The sequence below is a fragment of the Mauremys mutica genome, chromosome 3, assembly GCF_020497125.1.
Source record: "Mauremys mutica isolate MM-2020 ecotype Southern chromosome 3, ASM2049712v1, whole genome shotgun sequence".
Lineage (NCBI taxonomy): Eukaryota > Metazoa > Chordata > Testudines > Geoemydidae > Mauremys > Mauremys mutica.
The window spans coordinates 7,525,037-7,547,613 of NC_059074.1; the positions used below are offsets into that span (position 1 = coordinate 7,525,037).

Here is a 22,577-nt window from a genome sequence, read left to right on the forward strand (position 1 = left end):
ACATTAGGAAAAACTTTTTCACTAGGAGGGTGGTGAAGCACTGCAATGCGTTACCTAGGGAGGTGGTGGAATCTCCTTCCTTAGAGGTTTTTAAGGTCAGGCTTGACAAAGCCCTGGCTGGGATGATTTAGTTGGGTTTGGTCCTGCTTTGAGCAGGGGGTTGGACTAGATCCCTCCTGAGGTCCCTTCCAACCCTGAGATTCTATGATTCTATACCAGGCGGAAGAGCACGTTCCTTAGCCGCCAGCTGCCCGGGAGGGTGCATGGAAGGATCACATCAGGCCTGTCCTAGGCCCCATATACTGAGGATGGTTTAGAGAGAGTGAAATAAACCCTGCTCCAACGCAGGGTAACAGACTGGAGACCTACTGCTGCACCCATCCAGGCAGCGGCGCTGAACCAAACACTCAGTGCATGATCACTCCCACCCAGGACCGGCTCCAGGGGTTTTGCCGCCCCAAGCCGCCAAAAAAAAATAAAATAAAATAAAAGCCGCAATCACGATCTGCGGCAGTTCAGCGGGAGGTCCTTCGCTCCGAGCGGGAGTGAGGGACCCTCCACCGAATTGCCGCCAAATAGCGAGATGTGCCACCCCTCTCTGGAGTGGCCGCCCCAAGCACCTGCTTGCTAAGCTGGTGCCTGGATCCGGCCCTGCTCCCACCTGCAGAACACACCTGGAAGTTATAGTGGAGAGGGAGAGGCAGCTTGCAGAATTCCTGGGACACGGACATGAATTATGGGGCCACAGAGAGGGCAGGAGGCCCATCCCTCTGACTGCACACGTCCGAGGCCCTCAGAGAAACGCTCAGGACAATGGGGTATCTGTGCAAAGAGCCAGGCCATCTGCTATTCGCCATCCAGCATAGCTCCCCAATAGCTCCCTGGCACTGCCTCCATGCCCACACCCTCTGTCCCTGAGGCTGGCAGAGAGAGTGGACTGCATGAATGAATAGTGACAGGGTCCCCATTAACTCCCACTCGAACTCCCGGGGATGCCTCAAAGCTGCTGTACCCCAGCCATGCTCCCCCTCCAGCTGGCACTCCGGAGAACCCTCACCATATGGCATTCATAGAATCATAGAATCTCAGGGTTGGAAGGGACCTCAGGAGGTCATCTAGTCCAACCCCCTGCTCATTCATGCGGAGGGGCTTCCAGAGCCTTAGAGAACAGGGAGTGTCACTGCCTTAGTCCCACTCTTCTCGAAGACTGCTCCGAAGCCACTGCTCCTTTCACCCCACTGGGGCCATGCCGTAGAGGGGGTCTGTCATAGACTGTAAGACCACACCAGATCTAGCTGACCTCCACATCACAGGTCTGCAGCACCACCCAGCCCCCATACGCTAAACCCAACAACTGGAACTAGACCAAAATATCACAGGACACTCAACTATTGAATGCCACAGGCAGACATCCCCTTAGCATTTCTAGTACACCCAGCCCGAGGGTGTCTAAGCACCGTAATATGGGCTATAATGGTGCCATGGACCCGTGTGCAAAACTCCCATGGACTCTGCCTGCAGAACAGCTACTTGGGGGCCAGATCCTAAAATGGTGCAAGTCAGCATCGCTCCATTGAAGTCATTGGGGGGAGGCCAGTTTACATCAACTTAAGGGCCGGCCCTCAGCACGAAGAACATGAAACAAAGAGATTATATTATTTTCACTCTGGCGAAACCGAAAATCAATGTGGCCAAACATCCAGCCAAGCAGGGGACCCAAATCAATACTAACTGTGATAGCGGCGGTTGTGATGGGCTCCCTGTCTCCTGAGAACTGTGCTCAGACCCAAAAGCGATGTCACCCGTTGGCCACCCGACAGCCCTTGGATGGATCATCAGTGCTTTGATCTAGTGCCCATTTGCATTATTCTCTCTCCCCACAATTTCAATAGCATCCCTGTCTGAACAACACACGGAATAGCATTAGGTAAACTCCATACACAAAATGAGGGCACTTGAATTAGAAATAAATCCGCAAAACAGTCATTAAACCAAATATTCCATGAAGGTCATTCCCCCAATGCTTGCCATAAATGCCATACCGAAACCAGGCTGAATTAGAGCCTTCTCCTAAATCTGCTTAGCGGAATCTAGTTTATGTGTCTGATGAGGGTCTTAGGAAAAAACTAAGCTCCTGCTGCACTGGTTTCTTTCTTTTCTATTGACTTTCTTAGCAGTTTAGCTCCCTGGCTTGGTGGGGAAAGAGTGAGGTCTTTCCAGTGGATGCCTTCTGCTAGCCAACTCATTGAGCATTAGAGTCAGCTGAGGAGACCACCATCTATCTATCCCAGTGTAGGATGAAAGATAGAGGGAAGGATCTTCAGGCCATTTAGAAAACAAAGAGCGGAGAAGAATTAATCCCAGAACAACAGTGCAGCAGGAAAAATAAAAAACACTGACAAGTATTTGGCAGGCTCCATCAGCGAGATGGTAGATTTTAGCAGCAGTCGGATCAGCCCCACAGCTGGTGCATTCTGCAAATGCCTTTGTGGACTTGCCTCATTGCCTTTCTCCAGTGTAACCGTGTGTTCCCTCAGGAAGAGCAACAAGGCAAAATATAAACGGGGCATTTCTCTGGGGTTTTATTGAGAAGCTCGTAAGAGGGGGCACCACGGATTTAAAAATGGTAAAAGTTAAGAATACGACAGGACAGTATCTTCTCCATCCACCTCAGGGGTAGGATTGCTTCCCTTCCTCCCCGCACTAAGAGACAATGGACTCAGCGGCTGTAAATCGGCGCAGCTCCCTCGAGCTCAGTGGAGCGGTGCCAATTTACCCCCAGCTGAGGATCTGTCCGGACATCTAGAGTCAAGTTTAAAAGAGCCACGAGGGATGCAACAACACCACAGCCTGAAACGTCTGTAAATGAAGAGCCTAATCCCAAAATGGGCTGAGCACCTGCAACTCCAGTGCCGAATGCCATTCCGGATCTGGCCCTTAGAAAAGGCTGCGTCCATACGGGTGGCTGGGGCTGAGAATTTAGCCTGGCACGCGCTACAAGCAAATGTTCCCCATAGTAAAGTGCCAAGGAGACGCTTCCTCTTCAAACTGGGCCTGACCCAAAGCTGGCTGAAGCCAGTGGCACGGCTCCTGTTGACTTCAATGGACCTGGAATTAAAAACACCCTGCAGAGATGAAGGGGCTTGGCTGCCGTACCAGACGGGGACATAGAGCCATGCTGAGCTTCCGGGCAATCGGATGATTGTTTGTCCAAGGCCCTTTTCCTGACTGGCCCTTTGAACAGCGATGGAAGCAGCAGCCATGGTTAGTCACACAAGTCACACACACAGTGCGTCAAGGGAGCAGGGTTTCTAAAGTGCAGAAAAACCTTCTTTCGTTTCGCCGTCAAGAACAAGATCAGCTCAGCGCACGCCGGCAGCTCCGCTGGGGGAGCTGCTGAAAGGGATTTGCTACACTGGGTTCTTTTGTTCTCTGCTCTGGGGGTTCTCCTTCCATTTGCACGGTCATTAATCATGGAGCAGAGACATCTCGGGATACTGCCTCACACAGCAAACCTTCTCTTAGCCCAGATGGGGAATTCCGGCAATCGTCAGCCTGTGCCTTGTAAGGGCATCACCCCAGCCCTCTAGCCTCACCTGATACCCCACCCCCCAAAGCTGCCCTGCAAGCTACAACTGGGGTTAGCTGGACTGGACAGCACCAAGGTAGGAATGGGGGTGGGTTGCCCAGGGCTGTGTAATTACGTTCTGTTCAGTTGCACTCTGCTGGTTGAGGTTGGCACTGGGGTGTCTGAGGTCACGCTGGCTGCCCAGCAACCTTGGCGAGGTTACATGGGGTTGGATTCCAGAGCGTCACATACACTTGTGATGGGTAGGAGAAGGGCCGTTGGGGTTGGGACTGGAAGGCAGTGGATTAAAGGTAATAATAGGAGATATACCAATCTCCTAGAACTGGAAGGGACCTCGAAAGGTCATCGAGTCCAGCCCCCTGCCTTCACTAGCAGGACTGATTTTTGCCCCAGATCCCTAAGTGGCCCCCTCAAGGATTGAACTCACAACCCTGGGTTTAGCAGGCCAATGCTCAAACCACTGAGCTATCCCTCCCCCAATTAGGCATCATTGGTTCACACTGGGTTGAATTTGGCTAGATTCGAGTGCACTGTTGTGTCAGGTATGGAGCTGAGTCAAAATACACTGGTGGGGCTGGGTCGAATGGGGCTGGGTCGGTTCTGTTTTGGATGGAGAGGAACGAGCAGCGAATTGGGTTACACAACCAGTACCAGTCCGGTGTACGGCAGGCCAGGTTTTTTGCCCTCCTATGCCCCTCCCCCACGCCCGCCCAAATAATTCTGACATCATAACTTTCTCCAAGGGACGATCTGTTTCCAGTATCAAGCATGTGTCACAGTTTGGCTTTGGAGTTTGCTGTCTATAGGGATGCTTTCCCTGGTGTGTCCTTGTGCATTTCTTCCCCTGGTCCCCCTCACAGGAGACAGGAGATTTTTCTCTCCAAACGTAGAGAGGCTGTGGCTCCAAGACATACAGGACATTCAGAGGGGTTAACCCTCTGTAGAATCCAGGCTCCCTTGGGGCACCAGGAATTCTGTTAATAATAAATAATAATATCATGCTTTTCATCTTCCCGGGGCATTGCAAACATTAAAGAATCCTCCAAACAGCCAACGTAGGGAGATAAGAGCTGGATTCTGCAGTTCTTCCTGGTTCAAGGATTTCAGGACTGAGCCTGCACGATTATTCCCATTTTACATCTGGGAAACTGAGGCAGAGAGATTAAATGATTTGCCCCTGGCTACAGAGCAAGTCACTGTCAGAGATGGCATTAGAATGGAGGCACTTCTGGCTAGTTCACCACTCAGAGAATTGGTCCCATCTCTACGCAATAGTCCAAGTGGCCTGGCCCTAGTAGATACAACATGACATTGGGAACCAGGAGACTTGGGTTCTAAGCCTAGCTCTGCCAGTAGCCTGCTGGGTGACCTCAGGCAAGTCACTTTACTACTCTGTACCTCAGTTTCCCCATCTGTAAAATGGGGATTGTGAACATTCTCTCTTTGCACAGCACTTTGAGCTCAACTGATGAGAACGTCTACATAAGAGCTGGATGTTATTACCTCAATATCTAACATCCCGTTCAATGAAATAGCTCATTTACAGTCTAAGTGCTGGATGCACAATACACATTACATCATGAATGGCTTATTAATAGGATAGATTCACTGCAATGCACATGGGGAGGGGGCAGAGGAGAGGAGGTGGCAGTATTCAGAACCCCGCTGGCACAACATAATTAAAGGCAGTCCACTGCCACTAATTAACCATCCTTGACCTTTCAAGATAGTGAGGCACAAGGAATTTAAAAAAAAAAGTGATTTTTAAAATCCAGGCTAAGCTTCAGTAATCTGATGGTGTCCTTCATTAAGAACAGGGCTTTGGAAAGTGGGAAATACCAGATTTTTAAAATGAACAAATAATCAGTTGTAGAAAAATCCTATGGGATTTCATAGAAAATTATATCCCCATGGAGCTCTGTGAAGGTGGATCAAACAGTCCTATGTAAGAGAGAGAAAGTTCCCTAGATATTCAGAGAGGTATTTGATAAACAGGACAGACACTAAATTTAGTGAACCAAATCCTCAACTGCTGCTATATGTTGACTTCTGCAGAGCTACGTCAATTTATATGAGTTGAGGATCTAGTCTTAAAAATATGTAAAGTAACATTATGGAGAATCTTATTAAGTTTCTATAGCACTCAATTAGTATCATCCCTATGAAGTTCCAGAGGACTTTAGTATGATGTGTTACCACTTATGGGAACTTCTATAAATGGAATCTGGTACAATGCACTTAAAGTGCATTGTACCAGATTCAAAACAGTTTCCCTTAGTGAAGTAGGTCTGACACTTCCATAAGAGGTGATACCTTCTGTATTATTTCCACCAATAGCTTGATTCAAGGGTGGGGATATACCATACGTTCCTCTGTTTCATGCTACAGAATTTCCCTCCCTATGTTCTACTCCATATAGGTCCCACTGACTCATTCCATCTGTGTGATGCTTGGCAAGTCACTGTGTTATTATTACTTATCATGCCTTAGGGGCTGACAGCGTGCTTGGAGCTGTACCCAACACAAAATGCAGCCCTGACCACCTCCAAGCCAGAAGGTGAAATGGAGAAGGCGGGAAGCCCAGTGAAGGATGGATTTTGAGTTGCTAGATTTGTTGGTGGCGTCAGTTACTCGCGGACATTGCAGAAGCTACAAGTCTATAGAACATGGTGGGGCGAGGGCAAGGAAGGACATTCCAAGCCTAGTGGGACGGCATAGAATAGACACAGAGAGAAGAGACAGGTGGTACAGCCCGGCTGGCTCAGCAGGTTAAAAAACCTTGAGTTCTACACAACTCACCTCAGCCTATTTCTGATTTAAATACACGCACCCCTTCTCTGCTTCCTGTCTATGAAGTGGAGATCATAGAATATCAGGGTTGGAAGGGACCTCAGGAGGTATCTAGTCCAACCTCCTGCTCAAAGCAGGACCAATCCCCAGACAGATTTTTACCCTAGTTTCCTAAATGGTACTCACAACCCTTGGTTTAGCAGGCCAATGCTCAAACCACTGAGCTATCCCTCCCCCCTAACCATGACCTTCTTCTCTGGGGAAGTGGCAAAACTTGATTTATTAACATTTGTATCTGCAAACATAAGTCACTATAAAAAAGCAAAGTCCTGCCTCAAGGGAAACGTGGGGGAATCACTGGCTCCACAACTGAAGCAGAAGAACTGCTGAGAATTTAAATTAGCCATTGGTCAGAGGACTGTGGCGATGCCAAGAAGAGCAAGCCAAGGGGTGGGTGGGGCCATAATATTTTACAGCCAAGTTGTAAACTGCTGCAAATGTGCTTTCCAGAGGAGATGTTGACCCCACATTAACTACAGCAGCATGGGCGCGGAGCTGGAACTGCTGTGCCACCACCAACTTTGAGATACCAGGATGCTTTTATCTGCCACTTAAGTCATTTTAAGCCAGTTGGGTGCAAATGACGCCCTGAGGAGAGGAGCAATGCACTTGGCTTCAGAGCAGAGGGGTGGCTGGTATATATCCCTGACTATGGAGTCTAACTAGGTGGTAAGGGGAGGACAAGGTGCAGCTGGGAGAGAGAGAGATTGGTGAGGGAGTCTATCCGAAAGAGCCTTTTGTCTGGAACCCCATGGAGAGATGGGGTGAGGGGAGGGTTCCAGAATATTTAATAAGTCTGTGGCTCATGCAGGGTCTGCTCTGGGGCCACTATCCCTCCATTCAGACAAATGAGAAGAAAAAAATACATATATCACCACACCATCACAATCTCTCCTTCCTCCCAATTCCATTAGAGATGTGACACGCCAGCACATCTGGCCTCGCAGCCCTCGCCATCCGCACCTGGATCCTGAGCTGAATGTTGTAACTGGCTCCTGTATCTATAATGGGCTGAAGCCAACCCCCAGGATTCCAAACACACCCAAACTTGGGGTTGACATTCAAAATCCAGATGTGAATTCTACAGCACAGGCCCATCTGTCACTTCCATGCACCGTTCGTGGGCGGTGAGTTACATCAACACACTCACAGCCAACGAGTCTCGCCCAGGGCAGACTGAAAGGTCCAACAGCTTTCCCCTGCTGCCTATTGTCTTCTCTGCAGGGTGGCCCTGGGATACTGCCAGAGCAAAGCTGGCATGCTACTGGGTTATGCACTGTGAAGTTCACGGTCTGTTGTGTGGTAGACGTACCTCTGCATGTCAGTCGCTCAGAACAGCAGCTGCCAGATATCTGATATGCCCCCAAAGACACAGTGAAGTCCATGCTACTCTGAGCTTCCAGGAATCGGTTCCTGCTGCTTTTTACATAAACAGAATCCATGTGAGGGGTTTTTTTAAAATCCAGACTAGAGACACTTTTGTTAGACACCACAGATAATCAGTTCGGGTTGTTCTCTGTGAAGTGCTCCAGCCCTAGAATAGAAATGTGATAATTAACAGCACTTGGCTTTCATCAGATGCTTTACACTCATGGATCTGAAAGCACTTTACAGAGAGAAGCCAGTATCCTCACCGTCTCCATTTTACAGATGGAGAAAGTGAGGCACACATAAGCGAAGTGACTTGCCCAAGGTCACACGACAGAACGGAGGACAGAACCCAGCTCTATTGACTCCCAGTCCACGGCACTATCCCCCTGGCCACATATCCTCTCCAACGAACGCCTTTCATATTGAGAGTGCTCCTCAGAGCGCTCCCCAAACCACAGCCAGCTTTTGCAAACCCAGGCGTCGGAACATCAGCACTCCTGACTTTCAGAGATGCCGACTGTGCTCGGTTCCCACTGACATCAATGGGGCCCCAAGGGTGCTCAGTGCCCTGCAGGATCAAACACAAGGAGCACCCATCACGCTAGCGAGCACTGCTGCAAACCCTGGCACTACAGCATCCAACCGAGATGCTGAAAGACAGAGATTAGCTGCAGCTGGCTTTGAAAGCATCCTTATTTGCTCTGAGCTCCAGAAGCCTTTGGTATAAGGGGGTTTTGCTTGTTACCGTTAACTTGTTATTAGCGTCTCAGCTTCAGCGTTTAGAAGAGAAACGCACTTTCTATTAAGCCGCCCGCGTGGGGGAGGAAAGAGGTTATTGGGGATGTGTTACAGCCGCACCAGCTGTGCAGACAAAGAGCGGAATTATATGGCACATTACATGCTGTACAGTAAGGGTACATACACTTGATACACGGCTCATAACTTGGCTTTCTACATAATAACCCCCTTTGACTTTGTGTTGTGAGAACATCTGCTGAATTGCTCCCAACGTTAAACAGGTTTTTCATTCACTAGGCTTTGCCAATTGTCTGACCTGCAATACAAAGTCTGCATGGGAGACCTGTTGTAATCACGGGGCCGACTGATTTACCCCACGGGCGAGCTCAACTGTGGGAAAGTGGATAAAAGTTTATAAAGTGTCACAAGAAGAAGAAACGTGGACGGGGAAAAGGGAGAGACAGACAGACTGACTTAGTCCAAACAAAAAGGCCTCCGGATAGAAGCCAAGGACCGTGTTAAGGTCATGCCTGGAGAACACAATCAGTGAACCAAAACTGGTGTGTTGGAATTAGCCCTAACGGGTGGGCAAAATAACGAGAGGATGTTATCCTGCCCCCCGCTCCCCTTCCGGGTTCTTAAAGAAAAGCGCTGGTGGGGTGGAACTAGCAGATGTCTGCCAACAACCGCCGCAGCAAGCTTTACAATCCTGGCTGCACCCCACCGCCTCCCGGCCCCCAGGATCCATTGTGACATCGCTGGGCCATCTGCCTCCTGAGCCTGAGATGTGTCCTGACCAGCTTCCACCACCACCTCCAGCTAAATCCCAAAGACCATCTGGGATGTGAGAGAGACCCTGTTGTCCCCCCACCCCCAATGTGTCCTTTTTCTTCCCTACCACAAGCGCCAACTAACGTGCCGGGGGGAGTGGGTGAGGGATACTCGACCCCCAGCTCTGCCTAGGGCCCAGCCCCCCAGCACGCCTCGCCCTCACTCCTCCCCCTCCCAAAGCCTCCTGCACACCAGGAAACAGCTGATCCCAGCGGGCTGGAGGCTCGGGGAGGGAGGGGGAGGCGCTGATCAGCTGGGCCTGCCAGCGGGTGGCAAACACTGGGGGCTGGAGGGAGGAGCTGATGGGGGGGCTGCTGGTGGGTGCCCAGCACCCATCATTTTTTTCCTCGTGGGTGCTCCAGCCCGAGAGCACCCACAGAGTCAGCACCTATGTTCCTTACTTTATTTCTTCTTTCCTTTCCCCTTTTTCCTTCTCCGTAATCAGCATCTGGCTTAGCCCGCCAGGGCTGTACATTCTCCAACACGGCTGTAAGCCTGTGACCAGAGAAGCAGCTACAAGCACTGCCCTAAAGAACAGCTCGATGCTGGAACCAGTTTGCCCGGTCTCAGAGGGGCTGTTCAGACCCTGTGCTGGGCCTGTGATGTGCCAGCGATGAGGCCGCAAGGAAAAGTCAGAACCAGAAGCTGCATATTCTCTCCTTGCTGTTATAGTCTGATCCATTTCCTAGAAAGCCCCACAACAGGAGAGAGAAACAAACAGCAATGGCCACAGCTCCAGCAGCGTCTTCTCTCTCCCCACAAAAGGAGTTTCATGACCATCTTTAATTCACCGAGGACACTGTCAAATGGGGCGGGAGTTTCCTTCTAACAAGTCTCTTCAGCTAAGGGGAAAAGGGATGTTAAAATGAAAGCCTTACTGACCCCTCGTTTGCAGTGTGGCTGTAGCAGGGCTGGTGCCAGGCTATGAGAGAGACACAAGCCGGGTGAGGAAATCTCTTTTATTGGGCCAACTTCTGCTGGTGAAAAAGTTATTTCCTCCCCCACCTTGTCTCTTTATTTAATTAATACCTGACATTTAAAAGGCTTTAACTGTTTTGCCTTCGTTTCTGTATCTTTCACCTTTTTTTAAAGGGAGGTTTAATGGTGTTTTTGCCATGGTGCTCGGCGGGCTGATGTCTTTATGGCAAACCCCAAACCTTGTTCACTACTGTTTAATGCCGGACAGTTTTCACGGTCATGTTAACACCTTTGACTCTTCGGGCCCGTATAGCCCGTCTAAATCAATACAACAGACCATATGTTCAGAACTGATCGTGAATCCCAAATCCAAATCCTTCCCAGAGTTGCCCAGATCTAATTTTTTCCTTCCCTTTTTAATGGGGTCGCAATGCAGATGGAGCCAGTTAAAGAGATGTTAGCTCTCAAACACGAGCTGCTTGAGGGCAGGTTTGAAGCTCATTCAGGGCATAACCCAAAGAGGCAAAGAGCACCCACAGCTCTCATCATCTTCCGTGGGAGCTGCACCAATCCGGATCAACCCGTTAATATAAAAATCAATGGGACCTGTGCTCCCAAACCACTTGGGTGCTCTTTAAAAATCCAGCTTTCGAGGTTGATCTCCTATAGCAGCGTTTCTCAACCTTTCTGACACCAGGGACCAGCTTGCTGCCTTCCGAAACCGTGTCAAGGAGATCTCAGGGACCAGCGCCAGTCCAGGGACCGGTTGTTGAGAAACAGTGTCCTACAGGATGGATCCTCAGCTGGTGTAAATCAGCATAGCTCCATCAGTGAAGTCATGCCAGTCCCACCAAAGATCTGGCCCTGTATTCTCGACACTTAACCGCCCAGCCTGTTGCTTAGACACTGACACAAAGAGATTAAATAATGGCTGGGTTACCTAATTAACATCATATGGTGATGACTTGGTCCTTTGGACACCAGCTAAACTACGTCTTCAGGGCAGAGATTTGCACTGGGAGGATTCCATTAGGCGCCTGGTGTACTGGGGATGTGAATTTATAAAGCCAAGAGAGTGGTTCCGGGACGTTAAGCTTCTTAATGGGCAGGTGGTTTCATTACCCAACAAATGGCAGAAGGAAGAAAAGCGCTTAAAGGGCAGGAAATGGAGCTACAGGGGCAGCGATGCTGGACTGAGCTGGGAATGGGGGAGCCACTCTGAAAAGTCCCATCGGAACAGGGACAAAGCAGTTTCAGGTTCCTGATCCCTGCACAGAATGGACCAAGCCAAGCTCAGTGCTCTTAGGAGGTACAAACAGATCCCTGGCCACACTGGAATCAGGATTGTACTAGCAATGGTCTAAGCAGGGCCGGCTCCAGACCCCAGCGCGCCAAGCGCACGCTTGGGGCGGCATCCCATGGGAGGGCGGCAGGCGGTTCCAGTGGACCTCCCGCAGGCATGCCTGCGGGAGGTCCACCGGAGCCACGGGACCAGCGGACCCTCCGCAGGCACGTCTGCAGTAGGCCCACTGAAGCCGTGGGACCGGCGACCGCCAGAGCGCCCCCCACGGCATGCCGCCCTGCTTGGGGCGGCGCAAATCCTAGAGCCGCCCCTGGGTCTAAGAGTCCTATTCTGAAAGGAGCAAGACTCTGCATCCTAAATACGGGTATAGATTGCAAGGTTCAAGCAAGACTAGCGGGCACAGGGATTTTTCCTTCCCCCTTGAGGTTTTTCCACAGAGACTTTCAGCCCCAAATGACTTATTTTAGATTAAAAAAGAAACCACAACAAGAAGGAACCACAGTTAAGTCTCTATGAGAGAGAGCACAGCGTGTGCATCTCCTCGGTGGCAGGCTCCGACAATCCCAGGAACAACATGGCTGCTGGACTCTGCACACAGGCTGAGCTCTTGGAAATGTAAAGATACAGTACAGAAAAAAAGGCTTAACAGTTTCACCTATGCCACAGGAGCCAGATTGCAGCACAGGCTAACCCACCTACAGCAGCTGTGGAGCCGGTCACCATTTTCCACACACAAAAAGGTTCAAGACCCTTTTCAAAGACTAAAACCAGAACATCGTCCATATTCTCCATTTTCCATTTTCAAAAAAATGAAACATGACATTTTTAATCTAGAGAATTTTTAGAAATGACTTACTATTTTTGTTTACCCTCTTCTCCCTCTCCCCCCCGCCCCCCCCCCACACACACACACAGGTTTTCAATAAGAAAATGTTTTTTAGAAACTGCCATTGTGGACTTTTTCCCCAAAGGACTGCAATTGGGGCCAGTTGGAACCCTGCAAAATGGCAACAGCTCTGACATTTCAAATGCTTTTGTGAAATAGTTTTGCTGCTTTGCAGCCAGCTCCGCACACAGTTAATGCAAATCAAAAATCCCCGTCCTCACTGGTCCAGCAACCCACATTAGAATCACAAGCAACAGGTCTAAGTAGGCCTATACCCAGCACAGTTCTATTCTGTCCACACTGGCACAGCCCAATGGCACGGTGACCCAGAGCAGCCGATCTCACCGGGGAGTCTCGCTCACAGCAAATGCCACTGCAATCGTGCTAAACCCTCGTGCACAGCTGGGAGCACTTGCGGGCACAAGGTGTGTCACAAGGGTCACAGGGCTAAAAGGCTCTCGCCTGGTGGGGTCAGAAAAGAAAAAGGATGCTGGCTACATGAGAAGATGACGTTTTAGTCTGGTTATCTCCCTGGATTCACCCATGGTTCCTAAACTTGGTTACTACACAGTTTTTTCTATTCACAGAGGGAATAGGAAGCTCATCGCAACCTTGGGCCCCAGCCAAGCTCCACACTGCGGGGGCTCTGCCTACACGACAGAAATAACCACCAAAGGCTCGGCGTGTTCCCCAGAAAATTGCTACAGTAGATCCCGTGCAAGACACCGGCTCAGATCAATGCAGTCCCCTTTGCAGGTCCAGGCCAATTGTGATACACCAGCCAGAACAAAAGCAAACAAATGTGTCCTTCCCAATAGCTCTCTGGTAGCTGCATGCTCCAGGCATCACCAAAGAGCTTGTTTGCTCTTTGGAACGTGCACTGTGCTTTCAGATTTAGAGAAACGATGCATCAGCATATCCTCCAACCGGTGGAGAAGATCCTCTAATTGTACGTCAAGTATCAGAGGGGTAGCCGTGTTAGTCTGGTTCTGTAGAAGCAGCAAAGAATCCTGTGGCACCTTATAGACTAACAGATGTTTTTGCAGCATGAGCTTTCATGGGTGAATACCCATTTCTTCGGATGCAAGTATGTCTACTTGCATCCGAAGAAGTGGGTATTCACCCACGAAAGCTCATGCTGCAAAAACATCTGTTAGTCTATAAGGTGCCACAGGATTCTTTGCTGCTTCTAATTGTACGTCCTAACTGTATTGTCTGGGTTTATAAAAAGGAGCAGGCCTCTTCCTATACATATGGTGCTTCTTTGATATGCACAAAGTGTTCTCCGAGCCCAAACCACAGCCCTGATTAAGGACCATCTGATGCTATTGGATGCCTGCACAAAGACACCTGAACGAGAACGCAACTGTTCAGACATGAGACCTCTGAACAGGACTACAAGCCTGAACTTGCTCCTGGTGGAGAGGTTAACGTCCAGACCAGGGTTGCAGGACATCTTGGGTCTAAGTATCAGAGGGGTAGCCGTGTTAGTCTGTAGCCACAAAAACAACGAGGAGTCTGGTGGCACCTTAAGACTAACAGATTTATTTGGGCATAAGCTTTCATGGGTAAAAAACCCCACTTCTTCAGACGCATGGAATGAAAATTGCAGATACAGGCATAAATATATATTGGCCCATGAAGAGAAGGGAGTTACCTTAGAAGTGGAGAACCAGTGTTTAAGGCTAATACAGTCAGGGTGGATGTGGTCCACTCCCCATAATTGATGAGGCGGCGTCAATACCAAGTTCTGCCCCAGCACAGCCTTCCTGCTCATTGCTGGGCAAATTACCTAAACTCTGTGCCTCCATTTCCCTGTTTGTAAAACGAGGCTAATGAAACCTCTCTGGCACACTCGGTGCTGTGAGCACTGATCTACGATGTTCTTAAAGTGCTGCGAGATTCTCAGACAGGTGGTGCCAGAGACAGGCTAAAGACTGGAGAATACTGCAAATAATCAGACCCTAGGCACCCAGCCTAACAAACCAGTGTTCACATGGGGAACAATCCGTAAGCATAAGTACCAATGGGGAACAGGTGAAAGTCTGGTGGCCTCACAGGACTCAACCAGCTTGGTTAGCAGAAGTTCATGTAAGTCACACAAAAATTAGTTTCCATTCCCCCCTCCACTGTCTACTCCACATGGCAGAAAATAGTCCTCTACTGCTGCCCTCTAAGGGAATTATTCCTTTAGCTCAAGTGACAGTGTGTGCTTCAGTGTGATGAAGGTCCAGGGTTCAAATCCTATTGATGACAACCAGGATTGGAGTTATTCCATTCATATTCAGGTGCTCAAATCCCTTGAGTTTCTCATTCAAAAACATGCCTCATGCAAAACTTAGGGATTGCAACCAAGTTGGCCCAGGCTTGCTCAAAACTTGAGTCTGGGTTCACCCCAAACATACTGATGAAACCATGATCTGTCAAGAGTTTGCAAGAGGGCTGAAACCCAGGGGAATTGTGTGTGGATTCAGGTATCATAACAAGTGTCTTGTATGGGCACAACTCAGCTGAGCAGCACAGGCCTCTGCTCTAGAGAAGGCATCAGACGGGAATAGCAGGTGCGTGAATTACCTCGTGGGAGCGAGATGCAATGGAGGGCTCTATAAGGGAGCCAGCCCAGCTACTGCCCGCACCATGGATCGAAGACAGCGCCATCAGCTCCTCACTTTCGAGAGCACTACAGTAACTCGTTAGGAAATAAAGTCAGATTTTGCATCCCCCTCGTCCCGACCTGTGGACCCAACCAATCCCACACAGTGCTACTGAGTCAATGCAAAACATGTTGTTATATTCCTGCTGCCTATGAGTCAATGACTCGCTCTCGGCTGGGGGTGGTATGAACGAATATTATGAAACCAACGCACCATATGGCAGTCACTTATTCCAGCAGTGGTCAAAGTGGCTGATTTTCCATCGCCGCTGTTGTGGTTCAGAGGAGATGGTCTCTTTTTTCAGCTCTGCTAGCGTGGCAGGCAGCAGTTTCTGCTGGTGATCAAAAACCATGGTGATGGGCACAGTAGAAATGGACTGTAGCTATAGAGTAGATGGTACGACAAGATAGGTCCAACCTTGACAGTCTGGGACCATCTCCACTGCAGCCTTAATTGTCATTATTATTAACATATCAACTCTCATCTCGCCTGGGCTGTACAAGGCCCACAGGGATGACAGCATCCTAGAAGTGAGATATGAGACCTTGGGAAAGTCACTTAGGACCATGTTTTCAAAAGTAGGTACTTACTTGGGATGCTCGACTTGAGACGTGAAACCACCGACTGCTGCTGGAACGGAGGGTGTGCAATCAGGTTGGGCACCCAAAATGAGTGGGCACTTGAAAAGGTGGCCTTAGCCTCCAGGCCTCAGTTTCCCCATTTACAAAATGGGAATAACGACCCTCCCGGACTTTTGGAGGGGAATGGATGAAAAACATTCTCTCACCAAAGCCTCACACCAGAGCTGTTCTCCCAACAACCCTTCACTGCGCTTCGATAGCATTTTCCATCTCTCCATGTTACAAGTATTGATGAATTAAGCCTCACATCCTCCCTGCATGGCAGTAATTATCCTTCTCTCCATTTGAGCCGGGGGAGGGGGTAGGAAGGGGAGGGGTGGGAAACGGGGCAAGGTAAGTGACAAGGCACACAGGAAATGTGTGGCACGCAGACCCTCACAGGGACAGAAATAAAATCCACAACTTCTGACGCCCAGTCCTGCACCTTAACCAAAGACCAAAGACCATTCTGCCTCCTCCAAAAGAGGAGTTGACCTCACTGTCAATGCAATAGGAGAAAGACCTTTGGGCCAGAACCTGAGATGGTGCAGTCAGTGACACCACACTGATTGCTGGTGCAGCCCTATAGCCACAACTGAAACAAGCCATTTCCTTCCGCTTTAGCCCTCTCGGGGTATATCTGCATTGCTGCAGCTACGCCGCTGCAGCGTGGACACTTCCCACAGTGACGGAAGGGGGTTTTCCACTACTATAGTCAATCAATCTCCTTGAGAGGCGGCAGGGCCACCCCTAGCCATTTGGGTGCCCTATGTAGCCCCCCCCTAGGCCTCCCCTCCCAAGGTCTGGGAGGCAGTAGCTATGGGGCCCCAAACTGGGGCCCCACAGACCCAGTGTGGCCCAGGGGATTGGCGGGGGGCCGGGAGCAGCCCGCTCCGCTTCCCTCGCCCCAGTCCCAGCCGTGTTGCTCAGGGGAGGGGGCTTGGGGAAAGGGATCCCCCCTGCCCCTTGCCGGCAGCAGTGGGAAGTGGAGCAGCCCAGCCCCAGCCCACTCCACTCAGCCACCTCCCAGCTGCGCTCCGCTTCCTGCTGCCAGTGGGAGTGGGGGGCGTCCTTTCCCCAACCCGAGCGACATGGCTGAGGCCGGGGCCAGGGCAGTGGAGCGGGCTGGGGCGTCGTCGCTCCGTTTCCCGCCACCTGTGGCAGGAAGCAGAGCGCCGCGGCTGGGAGCTGGCGGAGTAGAGCGGGCTGAGGCCACGTTGCTCCACTTCCTGCCGCTACCAGTGAGTGCGGGGAAGAGGTGGAACTGGGGCAGGCTGGTGGCGGAGCAGGGGGAAGGGTAAGAGGTGGGGCGGAGGGTGTTGTCCGGGGCTCCACACCCACCTAGGGACAGCCCTGCCCCTTGGAGTAAGCGCAGGGGGGCTGGCCAAGGGATAGGGCTGGTCGCCAGGGCTGGTGCTGCCATATATGCAGCATGTAGCTGCCTAGGGCACCATGGAATTTGGGGCAATTTGGTGCCCCCAATTTCACGGTGCCCTATGCAGCTGCATATGCCCAAGGACGGCCCTGAGAGGCGGTAGCAAGACTGAGGGAAGAATTCTTCTGTCAACCTAGCTGCTGCTACAGCGCAAGTCAGCTCGACCTAACTACAGCGCACAGGGCGACGTAATAACCAGCTCAACCTAAGCTTTAGGTGTAGATCAGGCCTGAGCGTTAAATGTCTCCAGTGATGGGGCCTATGCTGCTTCGCTTGGGAGGTCAGGCCACAGCCAAGCAGATTTCACTAGCCGAGAGGCACCGAGGACACAGCGCTTTGGTGCGGTTCCTATGGTGCTGTTGTGGTAACACTGTTAGGAAAAACAGCTCTGCCATTTCCTTTGCCGTCCTTGGACTCTCACGGATTTCCTCAGCTCGCTGTGTGGCCTGTCACTTGGCGGGAGGGAAGAGGAAGTGGAGACACGTTCCACAGGCTGCTGAAGGGAACCAGGGGGTCAGAGCTACGCCGTTCTCTGCAGCAGAGGTTCCAGCGGCTCCGGTTTGTCAGACTAACGGCGCATTACACTGCTGTAAAAGACCCACAGCCCGGCCACAGCTGAAACCAGCGAGGTGGGGTGGGCGCCAGAGCCCGGGCTCCAGCTTGGCCCTGAATGTCCACACTGCAACGTTTAGCCCCACAGCCCAAGTCCCGTGAGTCCAAACCAAGGCTTTGAGACTTGGTGCCATGGGGTTCTTTTACTGGAGTGCAGACGCACCCGAAGACTTCAGTTCTACCACCCAGTGCCTGGGAACCCCTATTACATATTATCTAACACGTCACAGGGTGATACTTCCCCAAAACCCAGTCCCGCGGCACTGGCATCAACCTACGCCACACTGCAGGTGACAGCTCACACAGCGGGAGACAGTGCTGGTGCACCGAGGGCTGGCACCAGGATTCAAAGGAGAAAGAGCCTAGGGCAGAAAGCACCAATAACACTGGGAACTGCTACCCTGGAAGAGCAAGTCCTGGCAGCCATTGCTGGGGTGAGAATGCCCGTTGCGGGTGAAGTCTTGGGCTGCAGGCTGGTTTGCGTTCGACTGGCTTCCTGAATCTGTGCTGCTCGCTGACCATGCGCAGCCAGGATCTACAGCCGGCTATAAAAGGCCATGAGACCAGGCTGCTGAATACAGAGCATCCAAACGGCCATGCCCACTGCCTCAAGCATTTGCAACCTGCATCCCATCCCGCAGCGCGGAGGGGACAGACGTGTGAGGAGCAACCGGGGAGGACAGAGTCAAACAGAGGAGGGTAAGCACAGCATCTTGGTGTCAGAGCAGAAGGAAGAGGACTAGTGAACACTGCCAGGAGTGACTCAGCTCTAGTCATGCCTGGTGTCTCAACACTTCAAGATCACTGGAGCCAGGACAGTCACTTCTGCCCGCACATCAGCAGGCCGAGAATGCCCACCTGATCCTTACTGACATCTCTGCTCAGCACTGCAGAAAAGAGTGAGGGGAAACTGCCAAGGTCACTGGGGGACAATTCCCTGCCAGCCCCGACTGTGGTAAAAGCTTAGTCCTGTGCATGAACAAAGAAAAAAAAATCACCCCAAGTTAAATATCTAATCCTTGATAGAGCCCAAGAGACAGTACAAAGATTAAAAAGACACCAATAATCCCTTGCATTTCTAAGGCAACTTTCATCCAGAAGGATCCCACAGCACTTTACAGATTTACAGGCCTGGATCGCTTCCAGCCAACAGGGACATGCAACAGCTGGGAAATTGGTTTCCAGTGCTGTTCCAGGCTGGAGTTCAAGTGGTGACATCTGGGGAATTGTGCGGAAGAATTTCCTTGTGTGTCCTGCAGTGCTTTGCAATTTTCCCACCAGTCCTTGCTTGGGGGGGGGGGGGGAGGGGAGGGAGAGCTCACTGAGAAGTCTGGAGCAGGTGCTTTGGGAGGGGCACAATGCATTAGCCCAGCAGGAACCGTAGGGCATGCTGCGTCTGGTAAGAGCCAAATGCTTTCTCCAGAACTGAAGAGCCGAGATGGCAGGCGGCGCCACTGCCTTGGCTAATGGTGCCACCTCAGAGGCATGGGTCATAGGATGGGAGAAGGAAGCTTGGCAAGCAAGCATGGACGCCTGGGCCTTTAAGATGAGAGAGATGAAATGGCAGTGCCAACTGGGCGCTCCCCCATCCCCAAGCTGGAGGGGGGTCAGTCCCACATGGTATTTTACACAGTGGAGTCAGCGGAGACTTTTTGGAGACCCTCAATCTCTGTGACCCTACGGCTCCTGATACCTGTAATTAAAACTTTTGGTCTGTTTTTTTAGAGGTGCTGGGAACGTGCAGCTCCTGGATTCCAGTGAGGTCAGGAGCACCCTGCTCCCGGTCATAGGGATGGCTGGTCTCCAGTCTAGAATTAAGCGTCCCCTTACAAGCTCCTGGGGAAATAAGTTTGCAGCGAAGCTGCAGAGTTCAGATCCCAATCTGGATCCAGTGCCCAGGCCCAGGGAGGAGGTGGGGAGGGAATAGCCCAACATCAGACTAAGACCCCAGCCCCTCCAACAGCCACTCGTGGGGGCGGGAGACCTGCATGACCGGCTGATGCTCTTGGAGGACTCAGAGCTTCAGGGCATCCCGGGGCCGGTGCAGAGCTGAGGATCTAGAAATGCAAAATAACAAGCAGCTTCAACCAGTCTGTTTCCACCCACGGGTGCAGTTTCTCCAAGGAACCAAGCAGGCCCGTAGCGAGACGTAGCTGGAATCCTGCCCCAGTCGGGTGGGCACCGACAGCAGACCCCTTCCTGTCACTGCGCCATAACCAAGAAAGCAGGGAGCGAGGGTGCCTTGCCAAGCCAGGCACATGCTACCTGCATTAGCGCCTCCGTCCTCAGCAAATGGCCAGGGTCAGGGGCCAGAATCTAGGGTCACAAGGATGCCACCAGGCCCTTCTCAGCAGGTTTCATCCAAAGAGCTCAGACAAGGATTCTTTATGGACAAAAACATCCCTGGGAGGTGGGGAAACCACCTAGCGCCTAGACAGAAAGGCGCAGGCACAGAGAGGCAAAGCAACTGGCTCACGGCCACCAAACAAAATCAGCCGCACACCCAGGACCAGAACCTGACTGCAGAAGTCCTTCCTCCGCTCCCCTGGGCCAACCCCCCAATATTACCTCCCTTAGGAGATTATCCCTGCGGGCTAACACGTCCCAGGGCATTTTCCCTAATAGCCCGTTCCAAGCCGAGCAGCCCCGCACGCTGCAGGGAACCCAGCCACCCCAGAAGCGTCTACACGAGCCGGAGCGGCCCCACGATCTGCGCCGCGATTTCGGGTCCCCCCCGCCCCCAGACGCCGGAGTTTTCCCCGTGAACTTCGCAACGCGCCGCCCAGCCGCGGCAGCCCCCGCAAGGAGAGCGCGCAGCGAAGCCAGCAACCGGAGCGGAGGGGGGGGGCTCCCGGCGGGTTCCCTCCCCCCTCAGCCGCGGCGGGGGGCAGGTGTGAGCCAGGGCTCGGGCCGGGCAGAGCCACGCGCTGATGCCCAGCCAGCGCCGGGCTCCCACCGCGGCTTTCCGCCCAGGGGCCGGCGCACGCTGCAGCAATGTGGCTGGGGACGGAGCCGAACGATCAAGCCGGCGGGGACCCCCCCGCCAAACCGAGCAGCCTTGTCCCGCGCTGAGCCTCGCCCCCCGGGACCGCCTGTGCGCCCACGCCAGGGGCCCGATCCCCTCTGCCCCAGCCCGGACCGGGCAGCCCGCGGCGCCGGAACGCGGCGCTCGGAGCGCATCGGGGGCGCACGGGGCAGCTCTGCTCCCTCCCTCCGGAGAGACCGGCCCCTGGGCTCCAGCCGCGTGGGGGCACCGCCGCGCCCCGGCTCAGGGCCCGCCCGCCCGGCTCTCTCACCGTACATGGCTCCGGCTCCCCCGGCTCCAGCAGCGGCCGCCGCCGGCGCTGCCTTTCATTCACGGGCGCGCCGGCGAGTGGGCAGGAGAGGGGCGGAGGAAGCATGAATGGAGCGGCGGGGAGAGCAGCCCCCGCCCCCGGGAGGAGCTGTCACTCCGGAGCCGCCCCGCCCGGGGCTGCTGGCCCACGGAGCATCCCACCCGCACACAAAGGGAGAGGGGCCCCGGCCCGATCCCTTCCGCCCTGCGGCTGGGCTCCCCCGCATCACACCGGAGCATCCGGCCCTCGGCACACACAGCCCCCGGCTCTCCCAGCTTTGCCCAGCCCGGGGCTGCACCTGCCTGGGAGCAAATACAGCCCGTGTCCTGCACTGCTTCCTAGGTGCGCGCAGCCGGGAAGGAAGATCCGTTAAGGCACGAGGAGATCTGGGTTCAAATTCCAGCTCTGCCCCCACAATCCCTGCGTGACCTTGAGCAAGTCACTAGTCTGCTGCCTGATGGGTTCTGTCCCACAGTCCAGCCCTGCCTGAAGCTGGCCTGAGGTGTCTACGGGCCTCAGTTCCCTATCTCTGAAATAGGCACAATAATCCTGCCTACGCCGCCAATGCTGAGAGGATCAATTCAACTGATGTTTGTGACGCGCTTTTCCATGGTGGTCCCTCCAAGCAGAGGGACGGAGACTGCAGGTCCCAGTTGGCAATGCACCCTCTTGGTGCAAGCACCCACTGGGACTGGAACCTGCACCAGCCCTGGCCCTGTATTTAAATGATGGCGCCCATGCGCCACATTGTAGAGCTCCGTGAATTGTGCGGCCCTCAACCACTCCTCACGTCCTGATTTGTGTTTACTCTGCTACAAACAAGACACCACTCCCATCTCTCACTTCTATGCCAAACCATAAACCAGTGACCCCTAGAAGACACAGAGCCAGAGGGGCTTTAACAGGAGAAAGTGTTATTTGTCCAGCAGACAGTGACAGCCTCTGAGTGCTTAGCAACTGATCCCCAGGTCTGCCAGACACACACCCCACGTTCTGTTCTGGAAAGAGACAGATAGACGGGATTCCCCTTTTCCATGTGAGACGGCTCCATCCCGCAGTGCAGGTGTAGCCTTTCCCCAGAACAGCTGAGCAGACCTTCACCTACTCAGGATCCCCTTCGCCTGGTCACTGCTATTCCCCACGTCCTGGGCACCATCTGCTACACAAGTGGTATGTGTTATCATAGAATCATAGAACTGGAAGGGACCTTGAGAGGTCATCTAGTCCAGTCCCCCGCACTCATGGCAGGACTAAATATTATCTAGACCATCCCTGACAGGTGTTTGTCCAATCTGCTCTTAAAAATCCCCAGTGATGGAGATTCCACAACCTCCGTAGGCAATTTATTCCAGAGCTTAACCACCCTGACAGTTAGAAAGTTTTTCCTAATGTCCAACCTAAACCACTCTTGCTGCAATTTAAGACCATTCCTTGT

At 52.4% G+C, this 22,577-nt stretch overlaps 1 protein-coding gene across 6 annotated transcripts in view; it reads right to left on the bottom strand.

Annotated features, from left to right (window-relative positions):
• EFR3B (EFR3 homolog B) overlaps window positions 1-22,577 on the bottom strand; it is a 150,924-nt gene that overhangs the window by 95,361 nt on the left and 32,986 nt on the right. The window contains exon 1 of one of the 6 annotated variants that reach the window (XM_045011250.1): window positions 21,104-21,150. The exons of the other annotated variants lie outside the window; for them this stretch is intronic. Within the exon in view, the coding sequence (XP_044867185.1) occupies window positions 21,104-21,110 (7 nt within the window). The 5' untranslated portion in view covers window positions 21,111-21,150. Of the gene's footprint in view, window positions 1-21,103; window positions 21,151-22,577 lie in introns of those variants that run through there. 6 annotated transcript variants of the gene reach the window in all.